The sequence below is a fragment of the Acinonyx jubatus genome, chromosome B4 (genome assembly GCF_027475565.1).
Source record: "Acinonyx jubatus isolate Ajub_Pintada_27869175 chromosome B4, VMU_Ajub_asm_v1.0, whole genome shotgun sequence".
NCBI lineage: Eukaryota > Metazoa > Chordata > Mammalia > Carnivora > Felidae > Acinonyx > Acinonyx jubatus.
Genome location: NC_069387.1, coordinates 52,343,506 through 52,359,799, shown reverse-complemented (window position 1 = coordinate 52,359,799; position 16,294 = coordinate 52,343,506). Strand labels below are relative to the sequence as shown.

Here is a 16,294-nt window from a genome sequence, read left to right as displayed (position 1 = left end):
ATTTTAATACTAACATACATTGCTAAGGAAATCTCTAAAGGACAAACATTAGAACTGCAGAAAATGATTTAAGAAAAAGATATGAGTTGCAAGAACTGGTGAACAAAGAAAATGGAAACCTATGCATAACCCTGTCCAAACACTGACTATAGGGAACAGTAATAATATCTAACTTGTGGGATAAATAAACAAATGAAATAGAATTTAAAAAATACTGTGGCGAGGAAAACATAGGATAAATGGGCCTAATATGAACTACAAATTAACTATCTTGAAGTGGAAATAGACTAAAATTTCCAGAAAAAAAGCAAAGATGAGCAGGATGGATTTAAATATCAGGCTATTTTGTGTAACTTAATCCAATATGCCACTGAATTAAGGGGATTATTATTTTACAGCCTACTGAGAAAGAAAAATGAAACTCTACCTATTAACTTGTGACACTGTATTTTAATGTTAATCGTGTGTGATCAAAGTTCTTTATACTTCATGAATTAGTCAGACCAGCTGTTTCTCTTTGAAATATTTTTCATTTATTCTGAAAGATTTGGAATTGTTTCCACCTTGAGTTGCATTTACCAATGGGAAATACAATACTTTTGCATGTATCTAAGAAACAAAATACAACAGGTTTATCTACTTGTAAGTTATATGTCTGAAATCACTTCCTACTGATAAAAGATTTAATGTCTCAGTAAGATACACTTCTAAATTGACATTTGTCTAGTCATACATTTCCAAAGTACACAAAAGAAGAAAATAATAAATTTATCAACATACTATAAAATTAGGCAACTACCTCAAGAAATGATAGATAAGTCAGAAAAGAAATTAATAAGTATTGAAATGATATGAAAATATAATTATAAAGCAATTATAACATTTGCTCAAATGTATACATATAATTAATTGCACCCCAAAACTGCAAAATGTATGTTCTTTCAAAGATACATGGAATATTTACAAAAATTGATTAAATGATATAGAATAAAGAGCACATTAACAAGTTTCAAAGAATCAATATCTTAGAGAGCATGTTGTTTTTAAAAATGCACTTAATAAGGGGTGGCTGGGGGGGCTCAGTCAGTTAAGCAGCTGACTTTGGCTCAGATCATGATCTCATACTTTGTGAGTTCGAGCCCCACATCGAGCTCTGTGCTGACAGTTCTGAGCCTGGAGCCTGCTTTGGATTCTGTGTCTCCCTCTCTCTCTGCCCCTCTCCCACTTGCATTCTCTCTCTCAAAAAAATAAATAAACATTAAAAAAAATTTAAATGCACCTAATAACAAGATAATTTTTAAAGTCATTCAGATGCAAATTAAAAATATACCAGTTTATAACTCTGGGGTAAAAAAATAAAAATGAAATCTAGAAAATATTAAATATCAAAGGAGAAGGATTCTTACCTATCTTTACCATGTATGTGTCTAACAACAGAGCATGAAACTATGTAAGGTAAAAGCTGATAGAATTATAATTATCTTCTATCATAGTTGGAGAATTCAAAATTCCTCTTTTAGAAACGGACAGTTTCAGCAGGCAGAAAATCAGTAAGGTCATAGTTGAACTCGACAATGCCATAAATCAACTGGATATAATTGACATGTATGGATTACTTCATCCAGTGACAGCAGGATACACATTGTTTTCAAGCTCACATGAAATATTTACCAAAATATATCATATTTTGGACCATTAAATACATCTTAACAACTTTAAAAGAACAGAAATCACATAATGTCTGCTCTTAGGCCACAGAAATAACAGAATGATAACTGGAAAATCTCAAAATACCTGAAGATTGAAAAGCATACTTCTAAATAGCACATGGGTCAAGGAAGAAATATCTAGAGAAATTTTTAAGTATTTTGAACTGAATGAAAATGAAAATGCAACTTATCTAAGTTCATGGGACACGTTAAAGCATGGCTTAATGGGAAATTTATAGCAGCAAATGCATATATTCAAAAAAGAAGATCAAAAATCAATAATCTAAGCTTCTAGGATACTACAAAAAGAAGATACAATTAATTCCAAAATAATCACAAGAAAAGAAATAACAAGAATTAGAGCAGAAACCAGTGAAACTGTAAACAGAAAATCAATAGAGAAAATCAACAAAGCTGGAAGCTGGTTCTTTGAAAAGATTATAAAACTGATAAGCCTCTAGCCAGGCTAACTAAGGAAAACAGAGAAGACACAAATTACTAACATCAGAAATAAAAAAGGAGGCATCATCAGAGATTCCATAGATATTAAAAGGATAATAAAGAAATATTATGAAGAGCTCTATGTCCATAAATCTGATAATCTAGATAACATGGACCAATTACTTAGAAGACACAATCTGTCAAAACTCAAACTGGAATAAAAAGACATCAGAAAAAGTCCATACCTATTAAAGAAATTCAATCAATAATTAATAACCTTCCAAAACAGAAAGTGCCAGGCACAAGTGGGCTCACTGGTGAACTACACCAAAATTTAATGAATGAATTATACCAATTCTCTATAATCTCTTCCAGAAGATAGAAGCAGAGAGAATACTTCCTAACTCATGTTATGAGGCCAGAAATACTTTTATACCAAAACCAGACCAAAGAAATACAAGAAAAGAAAATTGCAGACCATGATCATAGAGGCATAGAACATTTTTAGTGCAGTAAAAATACTCTGCATGATAATATTATGATAGACATATATCATTTTACATTTGTCCAAACCTTCAGAAAGTATAAAACCAAGAGTGAACCCTAATGTAAACTATGGAGTTTGGGTGATTATGATGTTTCAAGGTAGGATCATCAATTGTAACAAACATACCATTGATGTGGAGGATAATGATAATGGGGAAAGTTATATACGTGTAGGAGCAAGGGAGTGTATGGGCAATCTCTGTACTTTCCCTTCATTTTGCTGTGAGCCTTAAAATGATCAAAAAAATTAATATATTATAAAAAAAAAACCCTATATATCAAAGCTTGAGGGATAGAACTAAAGTAGTATTACAGGGAAACATATATCCTTAAATATTTACATTAGGGGAGAAGAAATATAATTCATTAATTATCTAATTAAAGATTAAAAAAAACTATAATTCCATAGAAATCAGAAGTATAAACGTAAAAGCAGAAGTTAAGAAGACAGGGGTGCCTGGGTGGATTGGTTGGTTAAGCGTCCCACTTTGGCTCAGGTAATGATTTCACAGTTCATGAGTCTGGGCCCCACATCAAGTCCTGTGCTGACAGCTCGGAGCCTGAAGCCTGCTTCAGATTCTGTGCCTGCCTCTCTGTCTGCTCCTCCCCTGCTCTCTCTTTCTGTCTCTCTCTCAAAAATAAATAAACATTAAAAAAATTAAGAAAAGGAAGTTAAGAAGACAGTAAAGAAATATAGATAGAAAAGATCAGCAAAGCTCAAAGATAATTCTTGGAAGAAATTATTGCATATAAGCTTAAAAAGATTGATCAATGAAAAAAAAATAAATACTAATAGGAATGCAAAAAAGAATTTAATACAGATTAACCAGATATCAAAATGATTAAAAAAGAATATAATGGATATTTTTGCTAATAAAGTTGAAAATATGGTTAAAATGAAATAATTTTAGAAAGATAAGAACCTGTAAAAACATTAATTTTCCAATAATAAAAATTGTTCCCATGAATAAAATATCAGTCTCAGATGATTTTATAGGTTAATTCTGTCAAGCACTCAAAAAACAAATGATGTACTTTAAAACAAAGTCTTTAACAGAAGAGACCACTCCCCAACTCAACTGACAAGACAGTATAATGTTGGCATAAAAGTCAAGTAAAGAATATAAAAATAGGGAATATTAAAGACCAACTTAGGGGCGCCCAGGTGGCTCAGTTGGTTAAGTGGCCGACTTCGGCTCAGGTCATGATCTCAGTTTGTGAGACGGGGTTTAAGCCCCCATCGGGCTCTGTGCTGACAGCTTTGAGCCTGGATGGATCCTGGATGAAGCCTGGAGCCTGCTTCGGATTCTGTGTGTCTCTCTCTTTCTGCCCCTCCCCTGCTCACACTCTGTCTCTCTCTCTCAAAAATAAATGTTAAAAAAAAAAAAAAGACCAATTTATGCTATGCTATCTTTGGAAGCATAAATGCAAAAATCCTAAATATTAGCAAGCCAACTCTTGAAAATCAGGAAGAATTCATTGATACACCTTTTAATCATTTCTATTCTATTCTATTGGAGCTCTTAGCTAGTGTAATGTAATTAGAAGAATAAAGTATAAGAATTGGAAAAGAAGAAAGAAGGCTTTTATTATTTGTAGATTATATAATTGTCTCTATAGATAAATTCAATTTTCTGAAGATTATTAGAATAAGAGTATGATAAGATTGACAAATATAAGGATAGTATACTAAAGTCAACTGAATTTCTGTATACATGGAAATAATAAAATATTTGACAAGTATACTATTTACAATAAAAAAAAATAGTAGCCAGAAATAAATATAAATAGGAGTAAAATAATATTATGGTGAAAGAAATTAAGTAAGGTCTATATAAATGGAAATATGTACCATATTCATGGATAGACTAAAAAAAAAAGTGTCATTCTCTCTAAATAGTTGAATAGATTGAATAAAATTCCCATCAAAATCTCAAAAGAATTTGAGCTTGGACAAGCTTGGAATTTGATAAAGCTATTTCTAAAATTTATATGCAAGAACCAAGGATTGAGAATAGCTAAATTATTCATGGGGGGAAGAGATGGAGAAATAAGAAAGTGCCTTATTAAAAATAAAATTCATCAGTCACAAAATTTAACTAAGACAATGTGCTACTGGTACAGAAGAACAGACCAGTGGAAACAAGTATAGGGCAGGCCAAGAAATAGACCTGTCAGTATATGGCTATCTGACATGACAGAGATAGAATTCCTGGTCATTTGGGAAAGAATGAACTATCCACAAATAGTGCCGGGGAAATTTTGTATCCATATTAAATAAATAAAATTTGAACTTTGCTTTTCACCAATACAAAAAACTTATTTCTACAACATAGACTCAAACTTACTTGTGGAAGATAGAACTTTAAAAAGATAAGGAAAACTTGAATGAAAGCATAGGAAAACACATCAGAGTAGGGAAGGATTTCTTAAATAAGCCATACAAAGGATTCTAAGGAAAGGATCAATATTCAAATACATTAAAACAAAGAACTTATCATCAAAATACAACATGAAAAGACAAACAACAAAGTAGGTCAGGAGAAGATATGTCCCAAGAACATGAGCAAGAAAACTTTATATACAGAATATGTAGGGAATTCCCACAAAGCAATATATAAAAACAAAAAATACATTATAAAAATGGGAAAAAAATAAGAAGCATTTGACACAGGAAGAAAGCTGAGTAGCCAAATTTATTAAGTTAAGAAAATACAAAATAAAAATAAAAGGAGATATTTTCTGATATTGATAAAAACTTAAAAGATTGATAATTGAAATGCTGGAAAGCATATGGTAGAACAGAAACTTTATAAAGTACTGGTGAGGGTGCATGTTGGTATAACCAGTGTAAAACTATTAGGCATTACCTCTTAAAGTAGAAGTTATACCCTCACTACACCCAACAATTCTATTCCAACGAACATACCATAGAGAACTCTCTATATGCACGTTGGAGATATATTTTAACATGTCGATAGAGTCAGAGTTTGGAATAATCCAAATGTACATTGATGGGAGACTACATAGGTAAATCACCTTAAATTCATGTAGTTATGTATCACACAATTTTGAAAATGAATGAACCATGGTATCAACATGGAAGCAACTAAAAATATAATCTTCAGGGTGGGAAAAATCATTGGAGTACACATAACTGTATGATTTATTACCAGCATATAAAAGTAAAGAACAGGGGCACCTGGGTGTCTCAGTTGGTTGAGCGATCAACTTCAGCTCAGGTCATGATTTCACAGTTCTTGGGTTTGAGCCCCGAGTCTGGCTCTGTACTGACAGCTCAGAGCCTGGAGTCTGCTTCGAATTCTGTATCTCCCTGTCTGTCTGCCCCTCCCCCTGCTCATGCTCTGTCTCTCTCTCAAAAATAAATAAACAGGTTTAAAAATTTTTTAAAAGTAAAGAACAGACAAAGCTACACAGTATATTTTTTAGGACATACGTATGTGGTAAAGCCATAAAAAAATATCAAGGGAATGTTCAGTAAAAGTTTTAGAGTATTGATGACAGAAAAGGGCAGGAGGAATGGAAATGTACTTGAGCTGCAAGTAATTTTCAAATTTTTAGAAGAGGTGGTTTGTATATGCCTATTTGTCACTGTGCTTTTAAAAATTGTACATGTAGTACATATAGGCCATATATGTACAATTTTATGTGTATTTTAATAAATCATTAAATATTTAAATATCCTAATTTTTAAAATTTATTTCTGAGTCAAGAATATAAGAATTTGAGCTTGATATTATATATCCGATGTAGTCCAACCTTCCCCTACAGTTCATCACTAAAAAAACTATTTGCTTTAACCTAGTTCATCACTATTTAGCAGTGATAGCCTGTGTTCTCCAGTCTGTCACTATTGGCATTTGCTTTAAGGTAATCACTGGGAATAATTTACTAACCTTTCACCATGGTATGTTAAAGGCTGAAATACCAGAACATTTATAGGGTTGTCACTGGCTTTCACTGCATCTTAGAGTTAACCAACTCCAAGTCCTCACATTTCCTGAAGCTTTTTAAAAAAACTACTTTTTTTTAATGTTTATTTATTTTTGAGAGAGAGAGACAGCATGAGTGTGGGAGGGGCAGAGAGAAAGGGAGACAGAGAATCTGAAGCAGGCTCCAGGCTCTGAGCTGCAGCCCAGAGCCCCATGCGGGACTCGAATTCACAAACAGGGAGATCATGACCTGAGCTGAAGTTGGTCACTTAACCAACTGAGTCACCCAGGAGCACACCCCCCAAAACCTACTCTTCATTATCAATCACTTCAATACCAATTTCCATATCATTCAGGGTTCTAACTACTAACTTGACATAATTTTTCTTACTTAAATATGTTGATGCTTGTCAACCATAGCAAGGTGCCCTAACAAAATAACTCTATATTTTAAAAACATGTTACATATAGTTTCACAACCCCCAAAGAAATCTTAGAAATGGTATAAACTTTAAATAGGCCCTGGTAGAAACAGGGAAATTAGAAGATCATAAACAACTATAAATAAACATCAGCCAAACTGAAAGACTATTAAACACGGTTGACAAATTTAATAGCCCTTATAGATATCTATCCTAATTGACTTGTGGTGACACCCTGAGTAGATTGTAATCCACAATCACTGAGGCAGCCATGTCCTTCTGCAGTTGTTTTAAAAACAAGCATAGCTAACTTTGGTTAGAAACTGGCCATTATTTTAAAAAGTAAAAGGAAAGACTAAGGATAGTTCATTTAGCTTAGATAAAGAATGGAACATCTCAGTGTTACTTGAAAAAAGATACAACTTCAATTGGCAACTGAATGGAATTTTTTTTCCTTAGTATTGATCACAGGAAAGTTGACCTGGCAAGGAGACAGAATCTGTGGCATACTGTCTCTCTCTCTCTTAGAGGTAGAAAGAACTATCAGAAGTATCTTTGTAATTCCAATATCCTCTGTCTTCTGGTAGCTATTGGACACTGACTTTCTGAGACAGATCCTGATTACTGCCCTACAGCACTGGTTCCAAAGAACTGTTCCTTCCCTCAGGGCAGATGTAGATACAATTAGCCTGAATCAATTAAAGATAAGAGGAACAGCTTGTGGAAATGGCACAGAAGAAACAAGTAATCAGTGCAAATGAGTGAAGCCTGGTTGAAAGACTAAAGTAAAAATTTTCTCAGCCTGAAGTTTGTTAATATTTGCAATTTCAGATTAAGAATAGAGGGTCACATGAAACTTTAATTTTTAATATTGTAAATAAACAAAAATAACGTGTTACAAAAGTAGCTACTGTAATCATTTCCCAGCATTCCCTATTAAGAGCTGAAAATGTCTGATCAGTGAACCACTTGCTGGGGATATTTTCCTAGGAGGTACTCTTAGGGTATGAATATGTGTCTGTACCAGTGTCTGAGGGTGGTATTTAGTTGTCCTTTGAGTGGAATTGGCTCTTCTCCTGTACTTTGCATTAAAAAAAAAAATTGAGTAATTCTTATTAAGCTATGAGCATCATTATATTAAGTCCTCAGCCTAGTATTTTATCTAATAGCAATGGACATGGGAAACTCTTGATACTGAAATAGAAATTCTTCTTCCTGAATGGGCAATGCCGCTTCAAGTTTCCAAGCCTTTTAACATCTAAAGAGTGTATAACCTCTTCTCTTTTTCATCCTTCACCTAGCTAAGATTCAACTTAGTGCATGTCAGAAATCTGCTAAATGCTTTCTACCCATCACCGCAGTCAGTCACCGAGTAACACTCTGAAGTGAGTTCACCCTCCTCTTAATAGCTGAGTAAACTAAAGCTCAGAGGGGTTAACTTGTCACGTGGCTAATAAATGGCATTGCGCCACAGAGCTTCTGGGATTCGCCTGAACTACAGCTGTGACTGTGGAAATAACGAGCAAAAGGATGCAACTTCAAAGACGTTTCTCTGGTACAATTGACAGGATTCAGTAATCATTTGGATCTGGGACTGAGAAGAAGGGAGTCATCGAGGATAACTGGAAGCTTCGGAGACTGTTACACCAATAACTAAGCACAAATAGGAGCTCTTAAAGCCAATTTGATACCGAAGGTAGTTGACTTTGGACAAACTGAGATCTCAGTGTCTGTGGGACACTCATGCATATGAGAGTAATGAAAGTTTAGCCATATAAAATAAATATGCCCAGGTTTCTAATCAGAACACAAAAAACAAGTTCACACTGTAACAAACAAAACTTCTTAAATTTCGTTAGTTTACTTAATGACTTGCTTTCATGTTTTGTAAAAATCCAATAGCCCAAATAAACAAAACTTAATTTGGAAAGCAAGTGCTATATTGATCTAAGACTGGAATGAAATACAATTTGTTTGGTTAGGAGAGGTTTCCATAATTTGGGTTTGTTCTGCCATCTGAAGTCATAACCAAGTCTCTATTGATTCAGAAATGTTGAGTGCTACAACCACTTTTTATAAGACGATATACAAGAGCCAAACAGGAATTCAAGAGTTGCTATCAATTTCTGTTTCTCAGTCTTAAGTGCCTATCATTGAATTAATTTGTGGGTATTTCTTTTTTGGATGGTGTTGTTGTTGTTTTTAGTAGGAGGGATACCCATAAAAGATATGAGATTTTAGATAAAAGAAATGTTCCACTCTTTTTATTTCACACTAACTTGGAGAAAGAGGGAGGAAGATAGAAAAGGAAAACATGAAAGAATAAAATCTGACTTAATTTAAGCTCTAGCTAAACTTTCAAAACTATAAGTCATTAAATATGGTTATTAAATTAAGTAAAAATGTTAAAACTTCTTGACTTATGCCTCTATGCCATATGTGCTAATCTCTTTTAATTGTCCCCAGCTAGACATCGATTTTTTTAAGGGTGTTTAAAAAAAAGAAGAATGGAAAATTCTTCACATGGCTAGGTAATAATCTGCTTGCAAATTTTTCATTTATGTCACCAAAGGGAAAGGGGAGCTCACATTAATACTGCATGCTAATGTGCTCCTTCTAACTTATTCCACATACTTTACCCCAAATTGCCCATATTGCTGCATAGAAATGTCACAGAATGTCTGTGTAAGCTAATTTTTATGGATTTGCATGAAAAGCTTGAGAAACACAGCCAGAAAATAGTCCCCCTATCATGCTCACTTGCTAGATTACTTTCAGAACTCTGGCTATAAAAGAAAACTTTATCATGAGCTTTTGAGAATCCAATTGCCAACTAAACTATGGTTGTTTGTTGACTGGAGTAAAAGGCATCAGGTGGTCTTGAGCCTCAATACATAAGTGATCTAAAAAAGCTTAGCTGTGGTCTGTTGTACACAGAGTCACTCAAATTTAAAACAAGTTTCTCCTAATGACTATTATATTCATATGAGACATATTCAAAACAACAACTGAAGCCCATAATCTGTCCATTAAATACATGAACCAGATTCTTAAATCTCACAAATTCTGGGGTTCGCTAGCACCTTGTGAGTTTGTTTCGCAAAGTGTGCCACAAGAGTATTAAAAGATCTAGTCCAACCACATTTCACACACAACAGAAACTGAGGCCAATGAAGAGGAGTAACTTACCATTGGTCCTGTAGCTGATAAGGTGATTACTCCACTGCCATGACCACCATCATGGGAGTCACTCTGGAAAGCTGCTCTTCTCCCTCTCTATGTATACATGTGTCCCAGGCACAGAAGGTTCTTGTCAGGACCCATTTCAATGGTAATGTCAACACCTGCATGAGTATCCGGCACAAATACAGTGTTAAGGAGTGTAAGTATATTCCTTTAAAATGATGTCTTTCTCAAGATTAACATAGTTTACCTTTAGGAGTTTCCAAAAGGAAACTTTCAATAGTGCATTGTTGATTTATTGCCATTAGTGGATTTTATTTCTAGAGATGCTAGATTTGGGGATGATGGCAATGGGACTTGAATATGAGCTCCATTCAGTGGTAATTCTTTGAACATAAATTAATACCCCAGAGAAAATGCATGGAGTTTTTTTTTTCAGTAGATGAGTAGTTTTGAAGCCTTTTGAGCACAGAAATTAGTATTTAAATTATGATAAAAGATTTAAAATTATATTTCTTTTATTATAGGGATATTCCCCTCCAAATGTAAATCAGTTACCTCTGATGAAAATATACTGTCAAAGTTAACTGCCAGAGCTCATCATAATTATTTGTTATATAGAAACAAAAATACTTTTTAATGTTAAATTCTCCAATGCAGTGTTTAAATATCACTTTGGTAGCCTCTCTTTTGTTTCTTTGCAGTAAGCAATTACTTTTCTTATAAAGTTAAAAAAAAAAGAATATATCTAAAAATTGAATTTTTTTGGTTTGAAAGTTATTGAGGTGAGTGGGTGTTTTGTTGGGTTATTTTAACCTACAGCATAAAGCTTGAAGATTGACTAAGCAAGCAAACATTTTGTGGTCTTAATATTCTGCAGGATACTAAACTCATATTTTTAAATGCAATTAAAATATATTTCAAAGCTAACTAAGATTTTCTAAGCCTACTTTGGAAGAAGACTGTTGGAGTTGGTTAACATCATCATCCACAAGAGACTTTTCTGGATGACCACCCTGCACAGGACATTCTGTGAAGGGTTGTTCATAAAAAATTATGCAAAACATAGTTTGCTCAAGAAGCTTCTAACCCTGTTGGTAATCAGTATATATGGGATTAAACTTAGTGCTCCACATCACTAATCATCCAGGAAATGTAATTCAAAACCACAATGAGTTACCACTTTACATTTGTCAGAATGGCTAAAATGAAAAGCACAAAAAATAACAAGTGTTGGGGAGGCTGTAGAGAAAAAGGAACCCTTGTGCACTGTTGGGAATGCAAACTGGTGCCGTCACGGTGGAAAACAGTATGGAGGGACCTTAAAAAATTAAAAATGGAATTACCATATGAGCCAGCAATTCCACTACTGGATATTTACCCTCTAAAAGACCCAAAAACACTAATTTGAAAAGAAATATATAGAGTCTTATGTTTATTGCAGTATTATTTACTATAGCCAAGGTATGGAAGCACCTCAAGTGTCCATAGACAGTTGAAAGGATAAAGAAGATGTGGTATACATGCACACACACACACACACACACACACACACACACACACACACACACACACAGTGGAATATTATTCAGCCATAAAAAGAATGAAATCTTGCCATTTGCAACAACATAGATGGATCTAGAGGGCATAACACTAAATGAAATAAGTCAGTCAGAGAAAGACAAATACCATATAATTTCACTCCTATGTGGTTTCATTTCATAAGAAATAAGACAAATGAACAAAGAACAAAATAGAAAAACAGACACTTAAATACAGAGAACTGGTAGTTGCCAGAGAGGAGGTGGGTGGGAGGATGGGTGAAATAGGGGACAGGGATCAAGAATACACTTACTGTGATGAGCACTGAGTAATGTATAGAAATTTCAATTATTATATTGTACACCTGTAACTAATAAACACTGCATGCTAATTATACTTGAATAAAAAAAATAATCAAAAACTACCAAACTGATTAAAAAATTTATACAAGACGTAGTTTGCTCAAGATGCTTCTAACCTTGTTGGTAGTCAGTATATATGGGGTTAACCTTAACCAACAATGCAAGCAACATAGTAATTCCAGTGAAAAGACCAGGTTTTGCATTAGAAGGATCCCTGTTCTTCTGGTTTTAAGAACTTGGGCAGATTGCTCTGTCTCTCTTGAGCTCTATTTTCTCAACTGTATTGATACATCCACAGGATTTTTATGGATTCAAAAATGTGCTTTTGGATATGAAAGTATTTTGTAAATTGCCAGATTTGTACAAATGGCAAATTTTATTTAAAGATAACATATGCTAGTACCACAAATACAGTTTACACAATAAATGATACAGCAGTTCCTAGGAGGAAGCAAACAGCTTGTCCTGGCAAAACATGTTTTCAATGAAGTATACTTAAGGTTCATTTAAACCTGAAATTAAGTTAGGCAAATTATGGAAAAGCACTGCTTTGATTATGCTTATGAACAAAGTCCCTTTCTCACCAAGTTAACAGTGTAGCTTTTTTTTTCTTCTTTACATTTGTGCTAACTGAAACCATGTCTAGATTTGAAAACATAGTTACAAATTCAGCTTCACTTAAAATGTATTTTCCTTGCTAGAGATATCTTTGCTAATTTCATCAGGAAGTGTGGTACAGCCACGTGACCAGCAACTGATGGGACCTGAGCCCAGGAACCGCAATCAGATATTAACCACTTTGAGTCACCATCTTCAGTGCAAGGAATGCATCTAAATGGGTCATTTTATTTCCTGTGGCATCCAGTTTGCTTAGTCCCTTACAGGGAAAAACTATTCAACTTTTCTTGTTTTGTGAAGTTCTTGATTGAAGCATTTAAATTAGGACTGAAATGGTTAAACTGGTAGATCCAAAAGGGATTTTCCATTATAATCTCTCCCTGAAATCCAATCACCAATCTCATTTAGACTTTTATCATTTATATAATTTAATTTTCTTGTGAGCAATTTTTTTCTGTACAATTATTATCCTTTCCAAAATAGTAATGGTATTTTTTTTCATGTTACAAAAGGCAAGGTTATACTTTTCCTTTATGGCATAGGTATACTCTTTGATGAAAAGGAAGAAAGAAAAAAGAAAGGAAGGAAGAAAAGATACACAGTAGCTTTCACAAATGCCTTACTTTTTCAAAGAGGAACTTTACAGAATATTTTAACATGATATTCAAAAGTGGATGTTGAGTCATACAAGCTAAAAGAATAAAGATGGCAGAAATTTAATCAGCAAAAATCAGATTTGCAGTGCATGTTTTACATGCAGTAGCTGCAGCCAATAACACATGTGACTAGCTTGGTTTCATTTTGGCAGAAGACACTTATATTTTCTCTCACATAGTCAAAAAAAAAAGTTTTGGCATCTGACAGACCTAGATTTGAATCCCACTACCACTACTATTTACGTATTCTTGAACAATTATTTAATCCCTGTAAACTTTATTTTCCTTACATAGAAAATGGAGATGCTCATGAATACCTCATAAAGATTAAAATGAAATAGTACATGGAAAGATCAAGGCCGGCCACCTAGGACATATTATGTACTCAATAGTGATGAGCTCTCTGACTCCTTTTTCAGAATAGATCTTTGCTATTAGAGGTCACTAAGATTGTAAGATTAGTTACTGAAGCATAACCCAGTTTATCCCAACTAATACAGGATTTTGTACTACAAATGGGACGTTATGTTCCAAGTAAACGATAATATATGGCACTGACTAAAGGGCTGATAGAAAATTGACATTTCAGGATAGATGGGTAGGAGTCCATGCTATGCACAACTGAAGTAGCTTAGAAAGTAGACAACGTGTCTGATGAGCTTGTAGCTTTGGGAGAAGCGGGAGAACTGAATGCCAGTGCCATTGTCAGTTGCTACATATGGCAAGATAGAAGAAAGATATGACTTTATAAACGAGCAGACTGATCTGTGAATAGGGATGAAAGGATATGGAGGCCATGACTTTACAGCCATATATAATAATGAAAGAGACAACCATTTCTCAAGCCCAAAGAATAAAAGAATAAAATTGAGAAATATTCTGAGGATAAAGACTGATAAAAACTTGGCTTTTGGTAAGAATCAAAACAAGGATATACTTGTTTCACCCACTGGAAAAAAAACCTTCTGAATAGATTAAGGTACTGCCCAAGAAATTCTTAAAATTGGACAAAATGACTCTGAGAACAGGCACTAAAGTTGTATTCTCCCATCAAAGTCTGTGTTTATAAGGTACTGACAATAAGTCAAGAGAGAGAAGCAAGAAAAAGAAGAAACGAAAATAAAGTATATATGCATACCTATCTGCTTCTGGGGTTCGTTTTATATACTAACATATGTGTAAAATTCTAAGAAGTATGTCTGGAAAAGAGCAAAGAACTATGATTTATTAGTCCATGGAGCTAACTGGAATTTAATAGATAAGAAATCCATCATTTTAAGAGAGTATATAGTTGTAGATGCACGGGGCTAAGAAAGTCTTCCTCAAAACCCAAAATTATCCTTCAGTCCCTATGTTTCTAACAGCAGATGGTAGGCTAAAAATGCCTCTACCTTCCAAAAAGGGCATATTTTCCAATGCTCACTTCACACGGAGCGGAGGAGGATCAGGAGAAAAACCAACCAACAAACAAAAACAAACATACAGAGAGAAGAAACAAAGGCCACCAGAACCCTTCTCAGGGAACAGAACCGGGCAAAATCAAGGAATATCCCCATCCTGGGGGCCTAGAGGGATTCAGAAACTAGCATATACAGGTATAAAAGAGTTTTCCAATAGGTTAATTTCTGATTCTAAACTGTCATAATAGGTATGGGCAGCAGACATGACCATATCTTGCCTATAAACTGGCCTGCATTAGATGCAGAGTGCACTTGTAGAATCTTTAAAACAATGCTAATTTTGATTCCTCTGCAGACAAATATTCACCACCACCATCCATACAACTATATAGTAACAAACTGGTGAACATGATGATGATAGATGATCCATAAAATAGTATCAGCTAGCCTTATTGCAATTCAGATAATATAGGTTTAATAAATGAATGTTTGCCACTCTGATTACCTATGCTTCATAAATGAACAGACGAAAGAGGCTCCAATTTAGACTTCTTATAACTTAAATTGGACTTGTTGAAACATCACTAGCTATACCATTACTTTTTCTGTTGATTTTCTTCAAGTTCAGCTTCAATCATGTGGCTTCCCTACTTATGATCTTTCCACGGCTCTGCATTAACTTCCAAATCATGGACAAACTCCCCACTCTGGCACTCTAGGCCCTTCCTTATGAGGCCCTCTCTAATATTTCCAGCTTTATTTCTTACCACCAGCATAATTGCATGTGACTGCCACAAAGGTAGGGGAGTGGAGTAGGTGGTGTTTCCTGCCCCAGCATAGGGAACAATTTCATCCACCAGGAACTAGAACTGAAGGTTTGTATGCAACAAATACTCTTTGGGCTCTTAGAAATAACACCACCTCCTGCCTTATGGTGTCAAAACATTTTGACCCTCATGGATTCTCTTTTCTGCCTAATCGGTCCTTGTTTTCATCTTGTCCCTGATGGTGCTCACCCAGAGCTTTCAAACCCAGCTGGGCTACTGGACTTTTGCCTTTGGAAACTTGCCCTGCCCCTGTGTTGACACCATGGCATCCGTCCATTACTGGCTACTGGTCTTTGCTCTCAGATTTCCTTTTGGCAATTGTGTTGTTCCTTCGACTTCAGCCGATTCTGACATCAGTCCTCATGCGACTTTGCCCCATCTGTCATTCAGTCACCCTCTACGCCCTTCTTGGCTTCAGCTGCTATTGACCCAGGCTCATGCCTTCAGGTGGGGGTTGAAAACACCCTCCTCTTCGAGTTGGCAGCCAGTCCTCTACACCATATGCTGTAGCCAAACTAGCCTAGTCATCCAGTGTGGTGGCTGCCTAGAATTTCCTTCCTCCTGTTAAGGTTTTGAAGGATGGGAAGATACTATCTGTTCTTTGAGATCTGTCCTAAATGCCATCTTTTGTGTGA

The 16,294-nt window shown here is 34.7% G+C and overlaps 1 protein-coding gene across 1 annotated transcript in view; it reads right to left on the bottom strand.

Annotated features, from left to right (window-relative positions):
* Positions 1-16,294, bottom strand: part of PDE3A (phosphodiesterase 3A) — a 526,332-nt gene that overhangs the window by 364,236 nt on the left and 145,802 nt on the right. The window contains exon 3 of the mRNA XM_053225916.1: positions 10,261-10,415. Within this exon, the coding sequence (XP_053081891.1) occupies positions 10,261-10,263 (3 nt within the window). The 5' untranslated portion in view covers positions 10,264-10,415. The remainder of the gene's footprint in view (positions 1-10,260; positions 10,416-16,294) is intronic.